At 42.4% G+C, this 25,320-nt stretch overlaps 1 protein-coding gene across 44 annotated transcripts in view; it reads left to right on the top strand.

Moving 5' to 3' along the window:
* Window positions 1-25,320, top strand: part of C2cd5 (C2 calcium-dependent domain containing 5) — a 90,062-nt gene that overhangs the window by 19,510 nt on the left and 45,232 nt on the right. For 8 of the 44 annotated variants that reach the window (XR_010065681.1, XM_063286376.1, XM_063286375.1 and 5 more), the window contains exons 4-12: window positions 2,729-2,912; window positions 5,599-5,694; window positions 6,756-6,911; window positions 8,329-8,527; window positions 14,024-14,175; window positions 17,594-17,779; window positions 19,203-19,288; window positions 19,922-19,954; window positions 24,248-24,356. Coding sequence is in view for 43 of the 44 variants with exons in the window: in XM_063286376.1 (XP_063142446.1) it covers window positions 2,729-2,912; window positions 5,599-5,694; window positions 6,756-6,911; window positions 8,329-8,527; window positions 14,024-14,175; window positions 17,594-17,779; window positions 19,203-19,288; window positions 19,922-19,954; window positions 24,248-24,356 (1,201 nt within the window). In the remaining variant the exon portion in view is untranslated. Of the gene's footprint in view, window positions 1-2,728; window positions 2,913-5,598; window positions 5,695-6,755; window positions 6,912-8,328; window positions 8,528-12,940; window positions 13,066-14,023; window positions 14,176-17,593; window positions 17,780-19,202; window positions 19,289-19,921; window positions 19,955-24,247; window positions 24,357-25,320 lie in introns of those variants that run through there. The other 36 variants (XM_006237640.5, XM_039107934.2, XM_006237637.5 and 33 more) reach the window with 15 other exon arrangements.

The following is a 25,320-nucleotide window of genomic DNA, read 5'->3' as shown; positions in this document are numbered from 1 at the left end:
GGAGGCCCTCCTCCTCATTTTGTCCCAGAGATTGGCTTCTTGTCTTTATTAGCCAATCAATTAATTGGGGGAATATTCCCCTACATCTTTAAGCATTATTCACGAATCAGGGATAACTTGGGGGGCAAGTTTACATAGCATCACTTGTCTACATTCAGACTCTCTCGTCCATAGAGGCAATCAGGCCTTGGGGCTAGTATTTAGCATTACAATACAAGCAAAAGACCAAATCTTAACAGACTGGCATCTCTAACATCTTAGAGGTCTCCACCATGATCCAAGCTTCACCTATACAACTTCATGTTATGGCCTCTCTAGGCCTCCGTGGGAGGACACCCTGATACACACCTGGCCTCAGAACTCTTCCTTAGCTGCAGAGGGAGATTCCACAACCCCGTTTTTGTGTCCTTGACTCTAAAGCCTGAATCACATGGTCAAAGCGTGGTTCCCTTAATCAAACACTTTTCATCATCTTTCTGTTTCGATGGTTTCCTTCACTTCTTAAGTGTTTCTGAATTACTTTTCACAAGTTGGGAACTGAGCTGAGGTCACCACTCTCTATTCCATTTAGCATCAGTCTTCTTTTCCTTCTGCCTACCCACAACCGGGTTTCTTTGTGTAGTCTTGGAAGTCCTGGAATTTACTCTGTAGTCTAGGCTGGCTTTGAACTCACAGAGCTCTGCCTGCCTCTGCCTCCTAGGCACCAGGATCAAAGGCATGCACCACTGCTGTCTGACTTGGTTTAAACTTTTATCTCTTTGTGTGGTGAATGTAGCTCCATTACACTTCTTGGTGCTCCTTTTCTCCTCAAGCCATACATTTAAATTTTTTCCTTGTTTAGCTTGCTCCTTCTCATTATCAATATGCATAAGAATGATCACTAGGGGTTGGGGATTTGGCTCAGTGGTAGAGCGCTTGCCTAGGAAGCGCAAGGTCCTGGGTTCGGTCCTCAGCCCTGAAAAAAAAAAAGAAAAAAAAAAAAAAAAGAATGATCACTAATAACCACAGGACTGAGTCAATACTAGATGGCCTTGAAATCTCCTCTACCAATGCTATTGATCCTCAGGTTAGTCTCTGACAGACTTTTTTTTTCCAACAAGGGGAGAAAGCAGCCACACTCTTTGCCAAGATATCACAAGAGTAGCCTCCAGGTTACTTACTAATATTCTTCTCTGAGACCTCTTGGGCTAGGCCAGCATACTCTACACTGCTCTCAGCACCTCTGTCTTCCTCGCTAATACTAGTACGGCCCATTCCACTTAGTGTTCAGCTGTTTCCTAAGCCAAGGCCTAAAAGCCTACATTCTGCCAACAAGCATGCATGGTCAGGCCTGTTAGAGCAATACCCTTCTCCCCGGTACCAACTTCTGTCCTAGTCACTGTTCTGTTTCGGTAAGAGACACCATGACCAAGGCAGAACTTATAAAAGAAAGCATTCAACTGGGCGCTCTTGCTTACAGTTGCAGAAGTTTAGTCCGTTATTATCACAGTGGAAGCAGTCATGGTTCTGGAAAAGTAGTGGAGAGGTACATCTAGATTCACAGGCAGAGGTCGGGGAGAGGGAGGGGAACCACGCAGAGAGACGAGATAGACAGACTGCACCTGGCATGGACTTTTGACATCTCAGAGCCCACCCTATCACTGCCACTCCTGGTTATCTACTCACACTTCCTCCAAAATGGCCACACCTCTTAATCCTTTTAAATAGTGTCACTCCCTGGTGACTAAACATTCAGATATATGGGGCCATCCTTATTCAAACCACCACATATACTAAGGAAACAAAACTGCAAGTTGAAAAGCTGCTAAGCTGGGCAGTGGTGGCACATGCCTTTAATCCCAGTGCTTGGGAGGCAGAGGCAAGAGGATCTCTGTGAGTTTGAGGCCAGCCTGGTCTGCAGAGCAAGTTCCAGGACAGCCAGAACTACAATGAAACCCTGTCTCAAATAATAAAACAAAACAAGCTGCTGCCATACTTGTGCCTCAGCTCATAGCCAATAAAGGGTCCCCTGAGACGTGGCCTAGTGGACAGTAGCTGCCATTCCTAATGATCTTCCTGTGGGGTGTGTTCGTGCTTCTCCCGAGAACCACTTCCGAGTAGCTTGGCTGCGTCTGGGCTTTCTACTGAGGGACGCGGCTGTAGACGCTTCTTCCTGGAAGTGCTTTTCTCCAAAGCTTCCCAAGGGACGGCTCCCTTAGGAGGTTTTCCAGCTCTGGGTACTGGTTGCACTGATAACTTGTCACTTGCTAGAGAGTCTGGTAAATGTAGTCTTTTAATGGGGCATATTGTATGCAGTTGATATATCTCAATATTTAAAATATTTCTGAGAAGCCAGGCACATGTCTTTAATCTTACCACTGGGGAAGCTGAGGTAGAGGCCATCTTGGCCTATCTATTGAGTTCCAGGATAGCCTGGACTCATAGAAAGACCCCGTCCCCCTCCCCCTCCATTTGTTTTACAGACATGCACGCACACACACATGCACACACAAATGCACACAGTTGCACACACTCACATACACATATTTCGTGCCATTGCGGAATTGTGTCCAAGGCCTTGTGCTGCAGGTGCTCTGCCACTATTTATATGTAGTGCTTGGCTGAGTTACCAGGCTGTGTTAGCTAATCTCTTCCCTCTGTCCTTAGAGATAGTCCCTGAGACCCGTATGGTCCAGCAGTGTATAACTTATGATGCTTAAAGTTGCCAAGCTTTAAGGTTTAATTTCAGGTGTGGTTTCAGGTGGATGATGAGGACTTACAGGACGAACCTCTGCAGATCACGGTGCTTGACCACGATACGTACAGTGCAAACGATGCTATCGGCAAGGTGTACATTGACATCGACCCTTTACTGTATAGTGAAGCTGCCACAGTCATCTCAGGGTGGTTCCCAATTTATGACACCATACATGGTAAGGAGCAACGCTGGAAGGAATTGAAGTGTAGCTTGATACCTGTTTGCCTGGAGGACATTTGTACTACACTGTCCTTTTTAAAATCCTAGTTCTAAAAGAAATCTTGGGAACTAGACAAGTAACCAAATGTTGCTAGGAGAACCACTGTTTCTCTGAGCAGTTAAAGTGCCTGCTGTCCCCATGTGACAGACAAGGAAATGTGTCGTTTAGAAGCTGTCTCAGGGTAGGGTGGGTCTGGGGGAGCATTTCCTAGCCAGCATTATACTCTGGGATGGTCTCTAGCACTGACAAATGAAAGAAACGAAAAAGTGAAATGCAGAATAATGATGTATTGGTAGTCTATATTTTTAAAATTTATTTTCTAACTGATTAATTTTGTAATTGAAAGCTGGATTCTTATCCAGAGATGATGGTACTTGCTTTTAGTCCCAGTATTTGGGCGAAAAGTAGTAAGACTGAGTTTGAGGCTAGGCTGTGGTATGAAGCCCTGCACTGCAGGTGTGTGTTTTGTGAGTTGAGAGCTGTTTTCTTCACAGTGTTTGTGTCATTCATGGTTTTATTCAGTTTCTCCTGAGTTTTAGAGGAGTTATGATGTATAGAGCAGAAGTGAGACAGAGATTTGCAAAAAGGTCACAGTGACTCTCGTCACCATTTTTCTGTTTTAGAAACTAGCTATTTTTGTAAAAAGTTCAAGATCATTTGTTACGAGTAAAGAAAGCAATGATCACATTTTTAAAAATTGGTAACCTTACTTTTATTATGGTACATATCAGTAAAATTTATAAAAATTCCTTGAAGTCCTTGATAATTTTTAGAATATAAGGGTCCTGCGACCAAAAACCTCTGAGACTGGCTAATCTAACTGGATGTTAATTTGAGGACATGTCTCCACCCAGGACTGGCACAGATGTCAGGTTGTTTTCTGACCTGGCTGTCCCACTGATAAAGGAAGGACAATAAGAAGTGAGATGTTTTCAGTGGAGCAGGACATTTGCTGAGGACTGTGTGTACATTCATCAGGACTTATATCTGTTATTTACAAACATTCAGAATGATAAATCAGATTGAAAAATGGGATTTCAAAATCGATTCGCCCCTGTTCATAGTCCCTGTTTTTCAGTTGAAGAAAATGAGGAAGTTCCCTGAAAACAGTGAGACAGGTAGACCATGTGCTATACTGTGGCTTGCAAAATTCATGGTACAAAATGTGATCATCTCAAAGTTGTTGAAATAAAAGAATTTTAATCTGTATTATCATTAGAAGATTTGGTAGAATGCATAAAATGGTTGTTTGCACAGTTCCATTTCTGGATTATAGCCAGCTCCCTCTCCCCCTTCACCCCCTGTTTTCTACAATGTACCTATTATATATTCATTCTCTCTAGAGTGGGGAAGTAAAGACAATCAGATATTATGTTGCAAGTTAAAAAAATGTAACCCAGAGTGTAAAGAGATGGCTTAGTTGGCAAAGTGCTTCTGGGTAAGCATGAGGACTTGAGTTTGATCCTCAGAAACTACAGCAAGCAGTGTGTACCAGTACTGAGGGGAGGAACAGGAGGACCCTGGGGCTGGCAGGTAGTCTAGCTAAATCAGTGAGTTCAAGGCTCGGTGAGAGACCTGTTTCAAAGAGAGAAGTGGTGGGCAGATGGTTCAGTCACTAAAATGATTGCTATAGAAGGAAAAGAGCATGAGTTTAGCTCCCTAGTGCCCATGTGTAAACATGGCATCTTCTGTAATACAAGAACTAGAGAGGTGGAGACAGGAAACCCCTGGAATTTATTAGCCAGGCTGTGATGCTAAAGAGGTAGTCATGGACCTAGATTAAAGCACTAAACAGTTATATGCATGAAAAAGTTTCCCGACTTTTTTTTTTTTTCTCTTGGTTTTTCGAGACAGGGTTTCTTTGTGTAGCCCTGGCTGTCCTGGAACTTGCTTTGCACCACCACTACCACATGACTAATTTCTTAACATTTAACATATAAGGTTGTTTATAATTGGCTTTATATGGGCTCTGTATTTGAAACATCTCTTCTGGTTTTAGTAAATTCTAAAGGCTTTTCTTAGACATTGTTAAGCTATGCAGATAGTCAGGTAAATGTAGTTAGTAAATGTTTAGCAGCAGGGCTGGGTCATTTCTTTTTATTGCAGCATGTCCTGGAAGCTGCATGGTAAACCTCATGTTACATCAGAGTCCACGTGGCATGTCCTTGGTGTTATCAAGAGCTGACGTTTATTCTTGCCCTTTCGCCTGTTAGTTAGGGCACTATGGAAGCTAGTGAACCTCACTTACACACTGATTTCTTCTTCAAAACGAGGACGGTGCTACTGCAGCAGCATGCTCCCTGGGTTGATGTGAGCACAGTGAGCATTAGTGGGCTGTGGCCTCGGACTCACCAAGTCTTTCCACCACTGCCATCCGTCATCCCTCAAGGGACTTCATGCCTCAGGCCGTCTTGGCTCACGTGGATGAGCTGGGTAACTGTGGACAGTGCTTTTCTCGGGCTGTCTCTGCTCAGCCTCAGTGTCCCGAGGGCCGAGGGGTGGGACTAGCTAGGCAGCACAGCGACCTACCGACCGTGCCTTCATGGCAGCACATTGCCTGAGGAGCAGTAATTGCATCTGTTTGCGTCACGATCGTACATGTTCTCTACTTAGAGACTTGATTTTCTTTTTAAATCTGAAGGTATCCGCGGAGAAATCAATGTTGTTGTCAAAGTAGACCTCTTCAATGATTTAAACAGATTTAGACAGTCATCATGTGGAGTTAAATTCTTTTGCAGTAAGTAAATACATTGTTTTGTTTAACAGAAAAAATTAGTAATTTTTAAATATGGAAAACTAATATTTAGAAGGGTTAGTGGAAAAGTGTTTTAGACTTTGGTTCTGATATAAGAGAAAAATGTTAAACTTCTAGAAATAGTCACTGTACCTCTGTGACTGTTTATTTTGTTTTAGAGTAAATGATGTCTAATTTTTACAAGTTCTTAGAAATTTAGAAAAACCCTGAGGCATTTTGCTGTAGTCTAGAATGCTGAGTGAGGGGAGCAGAGCTGGGGTCCAGTCTGGACACGTGACGCCCCAGACAGTGATGTGTGGTGTAGCATACAGCCTGCACCGCTGATCCACAGCACAGGGGTGTGTGTGGGACTGCTCTGGCAGCTCAATACCATCCTCTGTAGTGGACCCAGCATCCCCAAGTAGTTATCATTAGTGCTTGAATACAGTTCTTGAGAGACTGGTATGGATGGTTCACCTTTGAATCTGACTAGATCCTACTTAAATCCAACCATACACTTCTTTCAGTGAGTCTCGAATGCATCTGTGTACTGTGTACTGTGCCTGCTGTACTAGCTGGCTGTGTGACCATGGGTGCTGCTAGGAACAGGGGTCTGAGGGACTCATTAACATGTTCAGAAAGGGGCTGTCGTGTGAGATGGAAAGACATTTTGCCTTCATGTTTGCACCCACTAGCCAACTTTCATTTTATTTTCATAAACTTAAATTTATTTTTAGCTTGTACAGATTCATGTGATACTCTGATACTTTGATTTTCTGTTTAATATCTAGCTATCCTCTGAATCATGAAAGTACAATTTAAATTTATTATTCTTATGTGAGAAAAGTGAGAGGTCTGAAGATAGGAAATTATTTTTAGGATAAGACAGATCTGAAAGCTTCTCGAGAATTCATAATTGCATTGAGGTTTTATAGTAGATTTTCTTGCATTAGATCTAAAACATAAAAACTGAATGAATACTTTTCTTTTTTGTTTATATATTTTGTAAATATTTGTTTGGCTTTGTGATTTATTAAATAATAATAACTAATTTATTTTAACAGCAACATCTATTCCAAAGTGCTACAGAGCTGTGGTAATCCATGGATTTGTAGAGGAACTTGTGGTCAATGAGGACCCTGAGTATCAATGGATTGATCGAATCCGTACACCCAGGGCATCGAATGAAGCCAGGCAGAGGCTCATTTCCTTAATGTCAGGTATCTAGTAAGGCACTTCACTGCTGATGGACTAGCCTCTAAATATTACCTTCTTTCTCAGGGCCCTTGACATTTTACAGCAACATCGTGAATTTGAAGTGTCGATTCCTTACCTCAGGCACCATCTCATCGAACCACTGCATACTTTTAACAAGTCTCTTGCTATAAATCAGATGTGCGTGTACGCGCGCGCGCGCGTGTGTGTGTGTGAGAACAGGTGAACATACAGGTATGTGTGTCATTGTGGAGGCCACAGAACAACCTTAAGTATTCCTCAACCACTGTCTTTACTTCTTTTTAAAACATGGTTTTGCCCTGGTTTGGAACTCACAGATTACAAATGTGAGCCACTTTAAAAACAAACAAACAACTCGTGGGCTCTGGGAATTGAACTCAGGTCCTTATTGCAGTACACACACTTTGCAGACTGAGCTGCTCACCTGGCCCCTTGAAAATTCTAACTGGACAGCAAAAGGACGTTGTGTCATAGGTGGTATAAGGTAAGGGATGAATTCTGTGGATTCCGGAAGGAGCTCTGAGCAGGGGCAGTTGTAGGTTCTTCCTTAGCATCGTTTGGACTCACAGCTTAGGCCAGCCGTGTCTCTGCTCACCTGTCACCGTGCAGTCCTTCCTTGAGAACCGACTGCTCGCCTCCTCTTGCCTGGCCAGCAGCAGATGCATGCCAGTACATGTAGGACTTGTTTCTCTTTTTGTGAATGAGTGTATACATGCATGTGTGTGCGCGTGTGTATGTGCATGTGTGTGTGGCTACATATATCCGTGTGTGAGTGTGTGGGCCAGAGGTGAACATATGTTCTTTGTTCTTTTTCTTCATCACCTTCTACCTTGTGTTTTTGAGGCTGAGTCTCTCACTGTACTTGGAGCTCACCAAGTGGCCACAGTGACTGGCCAGCAAGCCCCAGGGCTCTACTGCTGGGAGTGTAGGGCTATAATGTCAGAGTTCAGATTTGTTTTTTAGTATATATATTTAATATATGTATTGCACGCACGCGCACACACACACACACACACACACACACACACGAGGTCCTCATGCTTGCACAGCAGAACTTGGATCATTGAATTGTCTCCCCAATCCTTAGACTTGGAGCCTATCTTTCTTGTTCGTCCAACTCTCTAACACCTACGACATGAGAAGAATGCCAGCATACAGTGCAGAACTCAAACCATGCCCATGGATGAATGAGTGAGCATTTACTCACCATGCTTCAACTTGTAGCCAATAGCATCTTACCTCCCCACCGTGGAGCCTGGACCAGTTAATCTTTTAAGTTCTCATCAAATTCTGAGAGTCCCTGGTTTTTCCACTCCTTTGTTTTTGTATTGCTATTGTATCCTTCCTTTGGAAGGTGTCTACTACAGAGCTGATGTTACATGAGCTCCTTTGTCTCTGTAGGTGAGCTACAGAGGAAGATCGGCCTGAAAGTCCTTGAGATGCGAGGCAATGCCGTTGTTGGCTACTTGCAGTGCTTCGACCTGGAGGGCGAGTCTGGGTTAGTGGTGCGAGCCATAGGAACCGCCTGCACTCTGGATAAATTAAGTAGCCCAGCAGCATTCCTTCCTGCATGCAATTCCCCATCCAAAGAAATGAAGGAGTAAGTATGAGTCAGTGCAAGTCTTCTCAGGGAGACTTCTGTCTTTTATGTGCAAGCTCCGTTTGTTCTCACATTTTGGTAGCAGTCTTCAACATACGGTTTTTACTTGTGTGATTTTTTTCTTAACTATTTCAGATCCTTAGACGTCATCTATCTAAAGCATAAAATGAATATTTATGTCCTGTGTGGATCTTGCCTTCTTCTCTAGGACATGCTTGACTAACTGTATTCACTGTAGGCGGTGTGTAGAAAGGAGCCTGCAGGCTGTCCGGTGTAGGCCTCTCAGGCTCCGGTGTCTACCATGTGCAGGCAGCTCATGAAAACAGACCGTGGGTCAATAAGGCAAGGTGGGAAAACCTCTCCTCACTCTTCACCTCCCCTCCACCCGCCATCCTCCCTCCCTCCCTCTTATCTTTTCCTTCCCTCTTTAGAGATTGGTTCTCACTTTGTTGCCCAGGCTGACCCAAAATTCTTGGCTTCAAGCTGTCCTTAGCTTCATAAGAGCTGGGATGGAGGTGCTCAGCCCTATGCATGCTTAGGCAAACTTTCTTGGAAAGGCCAGGTAGTAAATACTTTAGACACTGGCAGTTTAGACTGTCTTTATTTATAACACACACACACACACACACACACACACACACACACACACACAGCCATAAAACAGAACCAAACCCGGAAGGCACCCTCCCACCTAGCACCTGACCAAACAAAACAAAACAAAACAAAACAAAACAAAACAAAACCCAAAGCAGAGTCAATAAGTAGAAGAAATCCCTTCAAAACAGTTCCCAGTCCATAATCTAAGGGCATTTAGACTTAGAGATTGGTTGAAGGCTGTGTGCTCAGTACACATAGTCAGGGTTACTATGGCTATGAAACATCACGACCAAAGGAGCTTGGGGTAGAAAGGGTTATTTGGCTTACACTTTTACAGCACTGTAGGCGCTGATGCAGGGGCCATGGAGGGGCACTGCTCACTGGAATGCTCCTCCTGCTTTCTTATAGAACCCAGGGCTACCAGCCCAGGGACGGCTTTTCTATCCTCAGTAATTAAGAAAATGCCCTGTAGGCTTGCCTACAGCCAGATGTCATGGAAGCCTTTTTCTGAATAGAGGTTCCCTCTTCTCAGAGGACTAGCATGTGTCGAGCTGACATAAAGCTAGCCAGTACCCCCAGTTAGGCCTATCTCTGATGGACTGGTTTCTAAGGCAGGTTCTAAGTATGGTGGGTGGGGATAGCCTGCCCATACCTGCTCAGAAAACACTACATCCTGAATGCTCTAAACTGAGATCAGTGCCAGCCCTCAAGAGCCTTGGGTTTCGAGCTTTAGATTTGGGGTTTTTAGGTAAGAAGTGCTCAGCTCGTAAAGTCTACACTGGTACTCTAACTCCGAGATGCTCAGCGCTCTCGTTCTCAAGTATTTCAGCTAGGCACCCTCTGAACTGTCAGTTGAGGCCGTTTGAATGATGATTGTTTTCTGTTGTAATAATTATGTTGAAAGTCTTGTCGGGGACCAGAGATGCTGACTCATCTATGTAATGGGAACACTGTGCAAGTGAGACTCCAGGCTGGGTGCCATTAGTTCTTCCGTAAGGACCAGGGATTAGAAGTAGTTAGGCTTGGGAAGTTATGTGCTCAGGTAGGACGGACAGACAAGTTAACTTTTGATGGTGCTACTGTGTAACTCTGTGGTTGTAGAATCAGCAGTGCACAAACTAGTCAGTGCTACATAGAGCAGATGGTGGGCGAGTCAGCCTCATCCGATGATGTTTTCCTAGTTTAGAGTATCAGGGGATCAGACTTCTGTAGATGGACAGTCTAACCCATTTCCTAGTTCAGCAGTAATCAGCAGAAAGGAAATAGAAACAATCGCAAATCTCAAGGAAGGTTTTGTTCTGTTACCTTATTGAAAAAGGAGATTTTCGGGGCTGGGGATTTAGCTCAGTGGTAGAGCGCTTATCTAGGAAGCGCAAGGCCCTGGGTTCGGTCCCCAGCTCCGAAAAAAAGAACCAAAAAAAAAAAAAAAAAGAAAAAGGAGATTTTCCTTATCTTGAGCATACATGTGTTTAGCCCACTCCTTTGGTGGTCTTTAGTTATTTAGATTAAATTCTGCTCATAAAATTTAGCACAATAGTAGCAACTTTTATTGGAAAGTATCCTTACAAGTGAGATTAATTAAAAAGTTGTAACCTCTGTTTTATGTTCCATTAAAAATGTGTCCTAAGGCTGGAGATATGTAAAGTATTGCCTGACATATATGAGGTTCTAGATGTGTATCACAATACTGTAATAAAAAGGCATACATATAAAATTTGTCCTAAAAAACGTGAACTTTTAACTCACACTTGGAGAATTAGATTGCATATAGATTCAGATACTACCCCCTTTCCCGTAATAAATTTCATTAAAGACTTGCTGCTTGAAGCCAGTTACCACAGTACGTGCCTGTAGTCTCAATATTTGGGAGGCTGAGAGGCAGGACGCTCTCAAGTTGGAGGCCAGCCTGGGCTACTTGGTAAGAGTCTGCCTCTTAAGTAGTACACACACACACACACACACAAACACACACTCACTCACACACACATATACTCACACACTCATATACACTCACACACACAAACACACACACACTCACACACTCACACTTATACACACTTGCTCACACACACACACACTCTCTCTCTCACACACACACACACACACACACACACACACACACACACACACTCACACCCATGCACAAGACCTGAGTCCATCAGTTGCCAGTATCTACTTTTACCTACAGGTCAGGAATCCAGGCTTCTGCAGGTTCATGTCTGAAGTAATCTATACACTGAGGTTTTGAGTGAAAAGAAAATGTTTTACCTGACAGACTTCAGAAAGATAGAAGTAACAGAGTTATGTTTTATGTACATTCATGAGGAGGCCTTCAGTGAGCCCTGGTGCCATTGTGTTTCTCCTTTTCCATCACAGCCATTTACTTTAAACTGTGAGTCAGCGAGTCATAGAGTGGACTGTCTACCTTGTATTATCAGGGTATCAGGAAGGCATCTTACAATGTAGGCCTGTTTAGACAACCCCTCAGGATGTAGGCTGCTCTGTTTCAACTGGCTGTCCTGTATTTGTTACAAGGAATCAATCAGTTTATAGGACATTTTAAATTTAATTATGATTTATCTTATCATAACTGATGTCATCTTTGGGTATTGCATAACATTGGTTTCAGCTGGAATTTGGTAAAAGGAAACAGCTTGGATTTAATAGGTTATCTCAATGAATGAATGAGTAGGATAGATTAAACACCAGAAATATGTTCTTTTGAGACAAGTTTCATACAAGGAGAACATACAAGGTTGAACTCAGAATACATCATTGTCGTTTTCCAGTATATGTGAGCTTTGATTTGATATCATACTTCGGAAGTTTGCAGTGTTTGTAATGTTTTACCTACATTAACAACATGGATGCTTTCTGTCAGTTTCTTTTCTCTCTCTTACCTGTTATGTAGCAAAACAGATCCCTTTGATTTTCCTCACCGAGCTCTCATGGTGAAGTTGCATTCCATATGATCTATCACTGCTCTGCGCACAAGATGCTTCCTAAGGGACTAAAGCATGAGCTCTTGTGTGCACGGAACAACCAAGTGGAGGAATTTGAAGGCCCTTCCTCACTTTAGCACTCAGTTGTCTATATAAAAGCAGACTCCCTCTAAGAGCTTTAATGTGCCAGCCATCCTAAGCGCTTAGATTTAGCGTTTTAGATTATTCATGTCATCCACGGCAGCGGAGTCTGTCGGCGTGAGTCTGAAGCTGTGCTCTCCTGCAGGCTGGTGCTCCATTAGCTTGGATGCAGCTCTTGCCCGTCAGAGTCCGGGCTGCACCGCTCATGTGCATCCATGTCCCCTTTCCTTCCTGCTGCCGGGTCTCACGCTCCCCACCACCCTGCTCCTGAAATTCTGGTTATAAAAGCATAAGTCATTACTAAACTTCCTTCTAAGAAAGATATAAGCAATTGTATAAGCAATTTACATCTTAGTTTCATGACAACTCTGTATTTGACTTTTCACTTCCATGGGTGGTCGATCCCTCCCATAAATGTAACAGGAAAATGAAAGCAAGTATGTTAAGAAAACCTTAAAATTCACGACTTAGTTGTCTGTCTTAGTTCCATTGCCAGTTATGCGTGCTGTTTTTCTTACTGACAGTTCTTGATTTACTAATCTAGTTCTTTAAAATTAGATATCCTAACACATAATAGCTGTTCTCTTTTAATTGCAACTTTTTGCATGCTAGGGATTAAAGAGTAAGTTTTCTCCCTTACCAGAAGCTCCTTTGAAATAGTTTTAACACAGCCTTTGCAATCTGTTGTATGCATTGTTTTCTTTTCTTCCACTTTGACCACAAATTCCTTCAGGTCTCCGCTGGTTCATCCTCCAAGCCATGGATGCCGCTCGACTCACAACAGCCCAATTCACACTGCTACTGGCTCACGACTCACTCAGAACTTCTCTGTGTCTGTTCCCACTCTCATCTATACTGGTACGAGACTGCTCAGACGCCAGAGCTGGGGAGAGGCAGGCCACGGGCACAGTGGCTGCAGAGGCAGGCAGGCAGGTAGTGTAGGCAGGTACCATAAGTCTTTGCTTCTTCCCTTTCTTATTTCTAATCCAGCTTCAGTGAAGGACTTCTGTTTAGCTGACATAAAGGCTCTCTGACTGGAAGTCGAGGTGTTTTTCAGCTTCCAGAGTCTCTTCCACAGGTCCTCTCAGAGCCCTATGATTTTATGTTTTGCATTCTGAGAGCCCTCCAATTGTATTTATATGAGCATTTCTGTGTTGTCGGAAGTTGAAATTAATACACTCCCAAGAAGACACCACCACTTTGATTTGCTTATTCTCTTTATGTACAAAGTCTGTAGGGTTGTGAGTCCATAGGGTCTGTTTGAGTCTGTGGAAGAGAGCTATTGGAAAAGCAGGTAAGCAACTGTCGGCATCAAGTGCAGTGTTTCTCTGTAGTTCTCCTGTCCTCTTGGCTGTGTTTTTAGCTGTAGCACTCTGCTGCTATAGGATAAGGAAACAGTCTCTCTGGAGATCCTCCTGTGTGTGTAAATATGAAGATAGTTACAGATATTTCCACACACCATTTGTGGCCATCATTTTCGTTTGTAACTTATAAAAATTTATTTGAAGTATTTTGTCATTTATTTATTCTTTTTGTTTCTCCTTTTAATATATATATTTTAATCCCCATTAGTCTTCCATTTCATGCTTCTTTGCTTTCCCACTTGGCTTATTAACTGTTTCAATGCAGATACTCTTTATCTGGAGGATGATGAGTGGTTAAACAGCAGCTCTTTGTCTTTGGCCTCATTCCCAGCTCCACACTTAAGAAATGACTGCCGGCCCCACCCCCTCTTCCCTGATGTTTGGATCATGCTGCCAGCTGTCACGCCCTTTGGCACATGATTGCTTAATATGTTTCCACCTTCTTCTGGCAGGATTCCCTTCAATGAAGATCCCAACCCCAATACTCACTCATCAGGACCCTCAACCCCTCTGAAAAACCAAACTTATTCCTTTTCACCTTCCAAGTCCTACAGTCGGCAGTCCTCTTCTTCTGACACAGATTTGAGTTTGACACCCAAGACTGGTAAGGCGCTTCCACCCACCTTTTGTGTTTCCTCGTAAGAACTTGTTTCTGTTCCCTGTTAGCTGCCCATCCAAACCTTTCCTCCTGTTTCTGCATTTAAGTTAAAGTTAATGGAATGCTGATCATTGCGGTTATTAAAGTTAATTTTTTTTGTAGAGATACTATTTTGTTTGGACAGTGATATTTTAATTAATTTAGTTATTGTTGATATCAAGTCCAGAGTTTATTTTTGGGTGTTGCCATTCTTCATTTCATGTTGAAGTCAAGAGGAATGCTATCTTAAAACATTTGCATAGTAACCCTAGAAGTCTGCACTCAAATTGCAGTTTTGAACCATAATTCCTCTTAAGCATATGATTAATTTATTTCTTATTCATTTTCATTTTAGAATTTAGTTCTGTGTTTCTATTATGGGAGTAGTTCAGAACTGGAATGGTTGTATAGCAGTTCATCTGCTTTTTGGCTTAAGGTTAGCTCAGTGTAGAGTACTGCCTTGCGTTTAACTAGAAAACAGAAAACAAAACCCAAAGAGGAAATGATATTGGTCATGTCTACGTGTTAATTTGCTTACAGGCTAACTTAGAAGGCAGTAGAAACACTGATCACTGCAGTTATTCCAATGATGATCGTAGAGGAAGTGTTTTGTTTGGAAAGTCACATGTGACCTGTCGAGTCACCGTGATATCCGCCCGCAGGGTCAGGGCGCTCCGCGTTGCTATGCTTGCTCTCCAGGTTGAAACTGCAGTTGAAATTTCCACATCCTTGAATATTTTTTAATTTATTAAATTTATAATTATTCCTTTCTTTGTTTTATGAACAATTTCTGGGTTTGTGTTAATTTTTTTGATAAAAAGTTGTTAAATATTAAATTGGCTTTATGGGAGAATTCAATTATTTAAACAATTTTTAAAGAAAGTTGAAAATTTAAAGATTTACTATTTCTAGTATTTTTTTTTTTTTTGGGTCCTTTTTTTCCGGAGCTGGGGACCGAACCCAGGGCCTTGCGCTTCCTAGGTAAGCGCTCTACCACTGAGCTAAATCCCCAGCCCCTATTTCTAGTATTTTAAGTACTAGAACTAATTTTCATATCAGATCGACTAAAACTTTATTTGTATTATTTTGAATTTATCATCTTTAATAACCTTTAATGTTTTATTTTAGTGTTAGAAGAATTTATAAAATGGATCCAGAGTTTTTGAAAACAAAACAAAATTTTACTTATTATAGATTAATTTCTTTCTTTTTTTTATAAGTATGATCACAGAATATAAACACTATAAACACCCATTTCTGTGTTTTTATTACCATTCCTGTCACACTTCTCAAACACAATTTATTCTGAAAGCTACTTTACTTTTAAGTATATGCTCAGCCTTAGCCTATTAAACCAATTGCAAATCAGAAATCCTTGAGAAAAGATTGTATCATCCCAGTGCACGAAGACTTCTCTCTTCCCTTTTGCCTAGATGATAGATAATGCATTAGAGCCGCCCTGGCTTAGCATGTGCACAGTACTAGGTATTGTAAGTAATGTGAAGAGGATTTAAGATAGGCAGCAGGATATGCAAAGGTTATTTGTAGAGAATACTCCATTTTGTATAAGAAACTGTAGTATTTGTGAATTTTGTTCTTGGGATGGTGGTCATTGTGGCCTCAGCACCATTCCCTACAGATGCTGAAGCCTTACTATATATAATTATGAGTAACAATTAAAAATATGATAGCATCTTATAGTAATGGGTGCTTTGGAATGTGGCATTTTAACTGTCTTTGTGGCATAAAAACTGAACCATTCAAGTTGTGAGCAATAGCCATAAAGGAATAAGAGACTTAACTGAGTTTACGCCACTCAGCAGAAGATAGACCTAGGATGCTGTCTGTCTGCTCCTCTGTGCCTTTCCATAGGCGCCGGAGATGAGAGCCAGCCCCTTATGCACTGGGCAAGCACCCCACCTCTGCTCCTCCTCAGTTCCTGCTACTTTTAGAGGTCGGATCTTGTTAAGGTGCTGAGGCTGGTGTCTGCCATGTGAGCTGGAGCAGCCTGGTCCCAGTGTAGTCGGACTCTGGGTGTGCTCCATGAACAAGGAGGTTCCGTAGCTGCGAGGCCTCGCTCTGCTCATGGGCTGTAAGGTTTTCAGTAAGCTTGCTCATTAGGTTTTGTCACCACAGATGACAAAGTTAGTTCAGAAAGGCTTTTTTTTTTTTTGCTTTTTTGTTTCATTTTCATAAAAGGGCAAACCTAAAGATTGTACAGTCCTAAGTGACGGAAGCAGATCTCTCAAGCTTCCTGGTTGGCATCAGATGTGCTAACAAGGACTCCTGTAGTACTGGTTCTTAAAACCCCTTTATGAATGGTGCACTACTCCGACAGCACCTATGCGTATGCCGAGTGCGGTGTTTCCTGTGCCCGCCTTAGCTTGTTGAGAGCCCTTCCCCTCCTCGCATGGTCCTTCCCAAGCGGGGGTTCAGTGAGCATCCTGTTCTGCCTCTGTCAGTCTCTGATTCTAAGTGACTGTTGGTAACTGAGAAGGCAGAGGTATTAAAGGGTGGCCTGAGAAAGTTAGTTTTCTGTTTATGAGTGGGTTTTTGTTAGTTTTCTTAATTTTTTTTACTTTATTAGAATATAATTTATAAAAATGAGATTTTAAAAATGTTTTCCCCAAGTTCTTGATTAACAGGATTTACACACTTGATTTGGGTTGATTTTACATTTGTAGGCAGGGTGGCTGTATATATTTCTTACAATATACAGGGTATTTGGTCTTTATATGCAAATCTCTGTAAATAGTACTACTATGGTCAGATTAAAGTACGAAACAGTTTAGAGGAGGTAAAAGGATTAATGTAAATCTCAAAACTGGAGAGCAAAAACCTAGCTATTTTGAATTCACAACACAGTACTCTGATTTTTTTAATGAGTATCCTATTAGCACAAAAATATGCAGTATTTTAGCTAGTAACATTTTGAAGTACCAAAATTTACTACTTTAAGTGTTGAGGATTGAAGCAACAAGTTTCTCACTGTAACGGAGAGTGGTGGTTTTCAGGCAGACAAGTTTTTAAAAAACAGCCAACCAACCAACCAAAATAAATTGGTGGGCAATTTAAGTATTTGAAGAAGTCAGTTAAAAGTGATGTAATGGCTTAACATCTTGCTAATGATTTAAATTTTTTAGTGACTGCAGAGTTTGAAAGGGCTCTGTTAATTTAGAAGATGTGCTTGTTTTGCACTATGTTGTCCAGGGCTCTGGGCTCTGGGCTCTGGCGGGAGGGAGGGAAGGAGGGCGGGCTCTAAGCTCGGTGCTGATTGTCTGCATTGGAATCCATTTGATTGTTCTGTTTTGCCTCGTCACTGCTTTCCTTCCCTGCATCTTCTGATCATCTTCTGAACCTGCATCTCTGCTACTTTCCTCCACAGCACCTTACCCACAGGGGCCGGGGGTCTACCTGTGTCCCAGCTCCACCCCCCTCTCTTGTGGTTCCCTTCACCTTAAGTCCCGCCTCCTCTCGGAATCTAGCCTTACCCCTCATCACTCTAGCCTTGTCAGCCCCGTTCTGAGGAAAAGTGTTTCTTTCAGTGAAGAGCTGTTCCTGGCTGCTTCTGGTAGGATCACATTATGTCAGCTTTTTTAATAATCCCTTTACTTTAAATCATCTTTGAAAACATTATTTTATACCATAAAGAATGATTGTGTGTTTTATGTCTATTAGTGATTTTACTGACAGTTAATCAGATTACAGATGTCGTTAAGGTTACTTGATGGGTAATTATGAGTATTCGCTACATTTTATATTTAACAAAAACTATGTCTCAGGACGTGGATGTGGATGCACTGTAACTCTCAGTCCTAGGTTCTCACTCAGGTGTCCACGTAGACGCTCCGCCCCCTCCATACCTGCTCCATCCACATCAGACCTGTGCCATCCTGTTGCTAAACCATGAAGCTACATGAGAAAACGATTCTGTTTGAACCAGTTTAAGTCTCATTTTGGTGCTATTCTTTTGTTACACATTTGTTTTCTTTCCACTACATTAATCAAGTTATTCTGCTATGTTTTCTGGCACTTTATTTATCACTGCAAACTTACCTTTTATTTTGTGATTTTTAATATGCTTCATATAAAGATCTCGGTTTTATTTCCAGTTAGCGTTGTGTAGTCTCTAAAAACTTTAAGACTACTATAAGAAAAACTTTTGTTTTCAAAGAACAGAATGGGACTACACACACGCTAACCCTTGTTTCCTTATCCAAGAACAGCTAAAAATGTAAACATGAGTTAATCCTTCCTGAGGCACCGCAGTGAACTGGACTGCACAGATCTTTAGCTCTGAGAGGGTGGGTTCATCCGGTGCTAGCTTGAGCCGTCCCATCCCCATACAAGTCATGGGTTGTATGTGTCCTTGTGTTATTGTCAAACAACAACAACGACAAGGACAAATGCTAGGGAAAATGTAACATTAGCTGTAAAACACTTGTGAGAGTGAGGCAGGGGAATTCTTTCATTCATGACTATGCATTGTGATGTTTGCACCTGTGCGTTGGTTTTTGTTAATGGACACATTCCATGTTCAGAGGAGGGCATCAGCCGAGCGTAAACCGCATTCTGCAGGCTGAGCCACTCTTTAGCTCTCCTGTAGTTTTTACTTAAGCAGTTAGTGTGTTTCTCCCCATATTCCACCAGATACTTGATGTGTTTAAATTGTCAGCATAGTAAGGGTTATTCTATTGATTATTTTTATTACAATTATCAACTTTTAAATATTGAATATTACCAAAGATTTGTTACCTTGTTTTAATATTCTTGTTAGAATAAATTGATTCTAAAACTAGCTGTGACCATAACTTTGATATCTTACTTTAAAGAAAGGTATAGAATAATAGAGTAAAATAATGTGTTAGTTACTATCTCAAATATGTTCAATATGTGGATGAGTTTCTTGCATTTTGACACACTGTGAAGACGAACGCAGTTGAGCTGCTGTGTCGTAGTTACTTGGTTGTTCTTTACGTGCTCATGTCCTATAGGAATGGGCAGCGGCAGTGCTGGAAAAGAAGGGGGGCCCTTTAAGGCTCTTTTACGACAACAGACCCAGTCCGCCTTGGAACAGCGGGTAAGCGTCCATTTTCTCGTCTTGCTCCGTCACTGTGCTTTGTGTGCGTGTGCTCCTGGGTGCTAAGCTTCTGAAAGGGATTGTTGACCATTGTCTGGAATGTTGGGAGTTTTAAAGTTCAAATGTGTTTAAGACATCAAAGTGATTTATTCACCAATATTTACTTTTAGTTTGGAAAGATTCTGTAACTTTTCTGTTTTATAACTCTTTAATTTAAAGTATTTAAATTGAATTTTAATTTTTCCAATCTTTGATGTAAAATATTTCTTCTGAAAATACTCATTGAATGCTGAAATCTTTTCTAGTTTTCACTAAAGTTGCAATATAGAGAAGAAAACGGTTACTATTTTTGCAGAAAACCATCTCAGTAATGATACGTTAAGTTGGCACTGTGGTCAGTATGTTTAACATTTACCTGTCGGCCTCACTTTTGTCACTGGCCTGTTTATTAGATGTGAGACATATATTCTATTCTCTGTAGATTCAAGTTAAGTGTGACTGTCTAGTATAATATGTTTTAATTATCATGTATAGTGTTTACTTAATGCATGGGAAACTGAATCAAGTGTTTGGATGATCTCTCTCTCTCTCTCTCTCTCTCTCTCTCTCTCTCTCTCAATCATCCTTGCTAAGGGAGGATCGCCTCCTAGGTTCTGTAGAAGGCGGGTAGATTTCTAAACGCATGGGGGCCTCCTGCTAGAAGCTTTTCTACTTTTAGTCTTGTTCTTTGAGTTTTATTTAAGCTTTTAACACATGTTGCTGGCATTTTCTGAACTTGGTACTGTGAGGCTCATGCTCTTTGCTGCTAGCGCAGTGCATGGTCAGTTCATGTGTCCTGTCCTGCTCCAGACAGAGCCTGCAGCTTCCCTGTGTCTGCTTCGGAAGCTGTGAGCACTTAGAGCGATTCATTTGTATGTTCATTTGACACCAGCGTTTGGGAGAGAACGAAGGTGAGGCATAGTGAACCCTGTAAAAGGCACACCTTCTTCTGCAGTTTGTTTCTGAGAATAGTCTGTTTTTTCTGATTCTATGACTGTAGACAGTAAATTTTTTTTCTTATACTGTGTGTGTGTGTGTGTGTGTGTGTGTGTGTGTGTGTTGGCCTAGTAAGAAGTTGAGCTCTACCCAGGTCCCGTTTTCTCCAGGTACTTGGGATTGAACCAAAGGCCTTATTAGGTCTTATCACTAGGCAAGCAAGCATCTTCTCACTGAGCCATATCCAACACCATGCCCTAGCCCAGTTCTTTGTTTTATTCCCACTTTTCAGCTACTCTTACATTTTCAACATACCAGTCATTATGGATGAAACCCAAAGAACTAAAGATTAGAGCTGTGGAGAGGAGGGTTGGAGTGGAGGTGTGGGTGTCCACTTACCATGCTTTTGGCCCGAGTAGCTCTATCTTTACCTTCTTCCATTTTTGATCTGATTGATTGATGAATTGAGTGTCCTGGAAATGTGGCCACGTGAAGTACTGGTGACTTTACTGTACACTACAGACTTTTGCAGCCATTTTATAAGGAAAATACAAAACTTATTTTGGATAGAGTTTGATAAAATTTGTGGATTTTATTTTGTTTGTTTTTTGAGATGGCATCTAATCTGAAACCAGACTAACATGGATCACTATGTAGTTCAGGCTAGCCCTGATATCATAATCATGTTGCCTTGCAAATGCTGGAATTATAAGCCCATGTAAAAGTTGTATGTGTGTGTTAATATGTTTTAAAATGAAATAGAATGACCTCACTTTTACTCCCTTTTCCTCCCTCAGCTCTTCCCATGGCTACCCACATTCAAGTTGCCAGCCTCTTTTTAAAAGTTATTATTCCATATATATTTATATGCAAAGTATGTAAGTACAGTCCATTAAGTTTGTTTTAGTTATTCATATGCAGATGGTTTCAGGGTTGGCTACTCGGGTTGGACAACCAATAAACTGGCTCATCCCTGGAAAAGCTAAGTCCTTTAGTTGCTTGTCGTTCTTTGTCACGGAGTAGGACCCCATGAGATTTTACCCTTCTGTGTAGGCTTGTCCACTGATGTCACTGTTGTTCTGGCCTGTATGTAGCCATTTCTAGTAGAGAATGTTTCAGCAGATTTGTTGGGCTCTTACAGTTTTCTGTCCCCTTCCCCTAGGGTTCTCTGTGTCATAGATGCAGGAGCTGGGATATAGATGTTTCTTTTGGCATCGGGCTCCCCATGATCCCTGCATGTCCACTGTAGTTTTGGTAATGGTCTCCGCTTGCTGTAAAGAGAGACTTCCTTGCTGAGGAGTGTAGCTGCACTTAGCTGCGTGTCTATGGATCAGATCTGTAATTGAAGAATTGTGCTGGTTTAGTAATGTGGCCGTGGTATTGTTTTCTATTGTCTATGACCTCACTAGGTGGGAAGTGTTGATTCAAATACGATTTCCCTCCTGTGAGTGGGCTTTAAGTCCATGTAGACAACTGTTGGTTACCACAGCCATTTGAGTGTCACGTGGAGGGCCTTTAGGATATCTTGCGCACTGTTCATTGTTATGATCATAGGTGTTGGAGCTGGGTAGGACTGTTCAATTCCATCTCTGTTAGCAGCTCGTATAGTATTTTCTGTTCTGGTACTGTGAAGGCTAGATTGCAGAAAAACAGAGGCTTTCAGATGCAGCTCAAATCGTGTGGAGTTCTAAGTGCGTGGGGGTCCTCCATAATAGAGGGCCATGGTTGACCTCTGAGAGACAGCAAGGTCTCATTGATAGCTCATATTGCTTCAGGAGTCACTTGGACTACCCTGACCAACTGTTAGAAAGGTTTTTCATGTCTGGTACTGGGGGTTTTGTTCGTCTATGCTTCTTGTAGGGGAGCATTGTCAGGCTAAATGCTTTAACATCTTTAGACTATTTGTGTGTGTGTGTGTGTGTGTGTGTGTGTGTACATGTATACGCTTATATGTATTACTTTTAACTTTAAGTATAAAATGTGATTCCTTGTAGGTCTGTCAAACAGCCGTGGTAGTCTTGGTGTGATTTGCTTCTTCTTTCCTTTTCCGTGTGTTCTGACCTTCATTCTTCTACAGTTGCAGCCCATTCCCTGGGCTTTCTGTTTCTCACCTCATATTCCCTACTCCCTCCCATTGCTACCCCTACCCCCACACCTGTGCTCTTTACACTTTCTTGGTTTCTGTGGTTACTCTTTGTTGTATATTCACGGGATAGCATCTGAGGGCTTGAGGCCGGGGATGTCAGGTGAGTGAGACCACATAGGGATCCTTGGTGTGCATATGGAGGCCAGAGGATCCTCAAAGGAGCGCTGCTTCTCCATCCCCTGTGCAAGTCGACTGAACTCAGGTTGGCAGGCTTGGCAGCAAGCACCTTCACCTGCAGGTCCTCTTGCTGGTCTCTAATGTGCTTTTAAACAGTCTAAAGCCTTGGGCATGTTAGCACATTGGACATACATCACTAGATCTTCATAGGATCAAAAGAACTGTAGCTTTTGTGTACACGGATGTAAAGCCTACTGTGTCGCTGTCATGGTTTACATCTGCCACTCTTCCCGCACTGAGCTTCCCTGTGCTGAGAAGCAACAACACAGCAGTCAGTGCTCAAGGCTTTTCCAGTCACTGCTGGCTGCTCTTGGTGCCGTCCATCTCCACCCTTGCTTCAGTCTGGGTCACTTAGAGACAGGTCTGTGCACAGGCTTTTACTCTTCGTAAACAGTTTGTCTGCTCTTGCCTTTGTCGAGGGAAAGGTTACTCCATGCTCTAACCGGGTTTAATGTGTGGATGCGTGTGCACACATGTGTGCCTTTAACTTTATGCTTCCTGAGGATGCAGGGCTGCTCCTCTGCTGGTGATTGCAAATTGATCGGCCTTACACATGGTGCTTCAGCCGTTTCTGTATTCCTGCTTTAAAGCAGCCAGCCGGTGGCCTTGCTGCTTTTGTATGTGCCTGCTTTTAGCCATAGCACTTTCCTTTTATTTGTTGCATTTGATCTGCTGTGGCCTAGAACATGCAATAATGATGAATTTTTAAAGTGACAAGCATTTTAGTATGTGTAGCGACTTTATACCAGTGTGAACATCCCCTGTGGAGATGGTGTGGGACGCAGTACATGAGCTGTAGCACTTATGGCCCTTGGACAGCTCTCTCGGGCTCTTTCCAAGCTCTCCCCTATGTTGTGAGTAGCTGGTCTTCCGGGTCAGAGCTACGTTCATCTCCCAGCCAGGCAGGTCAGATAGCAGTCACCCTTCCTTGCGTCCACTTCATCTACCGCAAATGGCTGGCGTTAGGGCAACACAGACATTCCCCTCTCCTTCTGGTGCTCTTGCGGTTTTCTTTTGGGGTTTTCATGTCATTCTATGGCAGAAGGAGCCACAGATGGGAAGAACCGGCACGGGTCGCACAGCATCCTCCCTCTTACCATGTTCCTCTCTCTTCCGCCTCACATGCAGTGTGCACTTCTATTTGCTCCTCACCACACAGTGGTTAGCTCACATGTCACCTACATGCTTACCTTCTCTCTTACCGACACACAGCCTGTCTTTCCCTCCATGACCTGTCCTCTGTTTCTCTAGGTCTCCTGTTGCATGCTGGCCTTGGGACTATTTACCAATAACCTGTACTGCCTCTGTGTGTGAGAGACAGCTTTCTGAGACATACAAAGGGGTCGCCAGGCTGTCCAGGCGTGTACCTCACTGGGAAATGGTGTTGAATCGGAGTTTGAGAAGAGAGGAGTGTGTTCTAATATCTCAGCTGGGAACTCTTGGATATTTCCCTCAGTCAGAGTGGATAAGGCAGCTGGAGTTTGAATTCCACTGAGCATGTAGGGAAACAGACTTGGATCTGTGAATGGCTGAGGAATTTGAATGAAAAATCGTGTCTAGGGTATTTATTTTAGGCCATGCATTTCCGATGTAGGATCTGACTGAGCAGAGCCTTCTACTGTGCACTTGGCCATCTCTGTCTTGTCTCTTGTCTTCACCAGGAGTTCCCCTTCCTCACCTTGACGGCCTTTCCCCCTGGACTTCTTGTGCACGTTGGCGGTGTTGTCAGTGCACGCTCTGTGAAGCTTTTAGACCGGATCCACAACCCTGGTATGTTTTCTAAAAAGTTTTATTTTACTGCTTTTATTTAAGGTGTGATTGTAAAATTGATTTTTTTATTAATATTGAAAGCAAATTTAACCCAAAAAGAGAAATGAAAACAGATTATAGACTGGTATAAGTTACTCTGAGATATTTTCAGTAATCAACAGATGAACACATTTTGATTTATTTTTGGTTGAGTTGTCCTTTTGAGGGGATCATTAATTAATGTTTGATTTAGCTGTTTTATTTGCGTAGGGAGATGAGGGATTTTACTGCGTGACCTTCACGGTCATTGCATTAGGCTCATGCGGCCACAGAAGGAAGAGCAGTAGCCTGGGTCTTTAAAGCCCAGGATGACGCAGAACGCAGGCGGCCAAATCCTGCCACATTTTGAGGCTTGGATTACTAACACTTAGGTGTGGGGACTGAAAAGATGGCTTAGTGGTTAAGAGCACTGACTGTTTTTCCAGAGGACCCAGGTTCAGTTCCCAGAGCCCACATGGCAGCTCACAACTGTCTATATCTCCAATATTTGACAACCTCACACGAAAATACATGCAGGCAAAGCACCAGTGTACATAAAATAAAAATAAATGCTTGAGTGAGTTTTTCAGCCTACAACAAAGAATGATCGACAATGGGAGCTGCCTGCAGTCTTCATGACGTTTGCTGACACAGACCTGCAGTGGTGTGATGCCCAAACTTCCCACGCCTGGGAGACTCTAACCCAACCCTTCCGGCAGCTTCTTTGTGACAGTAGGGCAAGAGGAGATTGTCCTGAAATACTGGATGGGAAACATTGCCAATAGTGCTTTTAAGTATAACAAAGTATTACTAATTTTCACACTTAAATTTAATCAGTACTCTGTGACTTAATTTTATTTAAGAATCAGAGTGGAATTATTCTGACTGCAAATGAGACTTGGGAAAGTCAATGCTAGTCGTGTTTTTTTTAGCCTGTAATAAGCAA

The sequence above is a fragment of the Rattus norvegicus genome, chromosome 4 (assembly GCF_036323735.1).
Source record: "Rattus norvegicus strain BN/NHsdMcwi chromosome 4, GRCr8, whole genome shotgun sequence".
Classification (NCBI taxonomy): Eukaryota; Metazoa; Chordata; class Mammalia; order Rodentia; family Muridae; genus Rattus; species Rattus norvegicus.
Note: the sequence above shows the minus strand (reverse complement) of the source record. Positions and strands in the feature narration are given on the sequence as shown.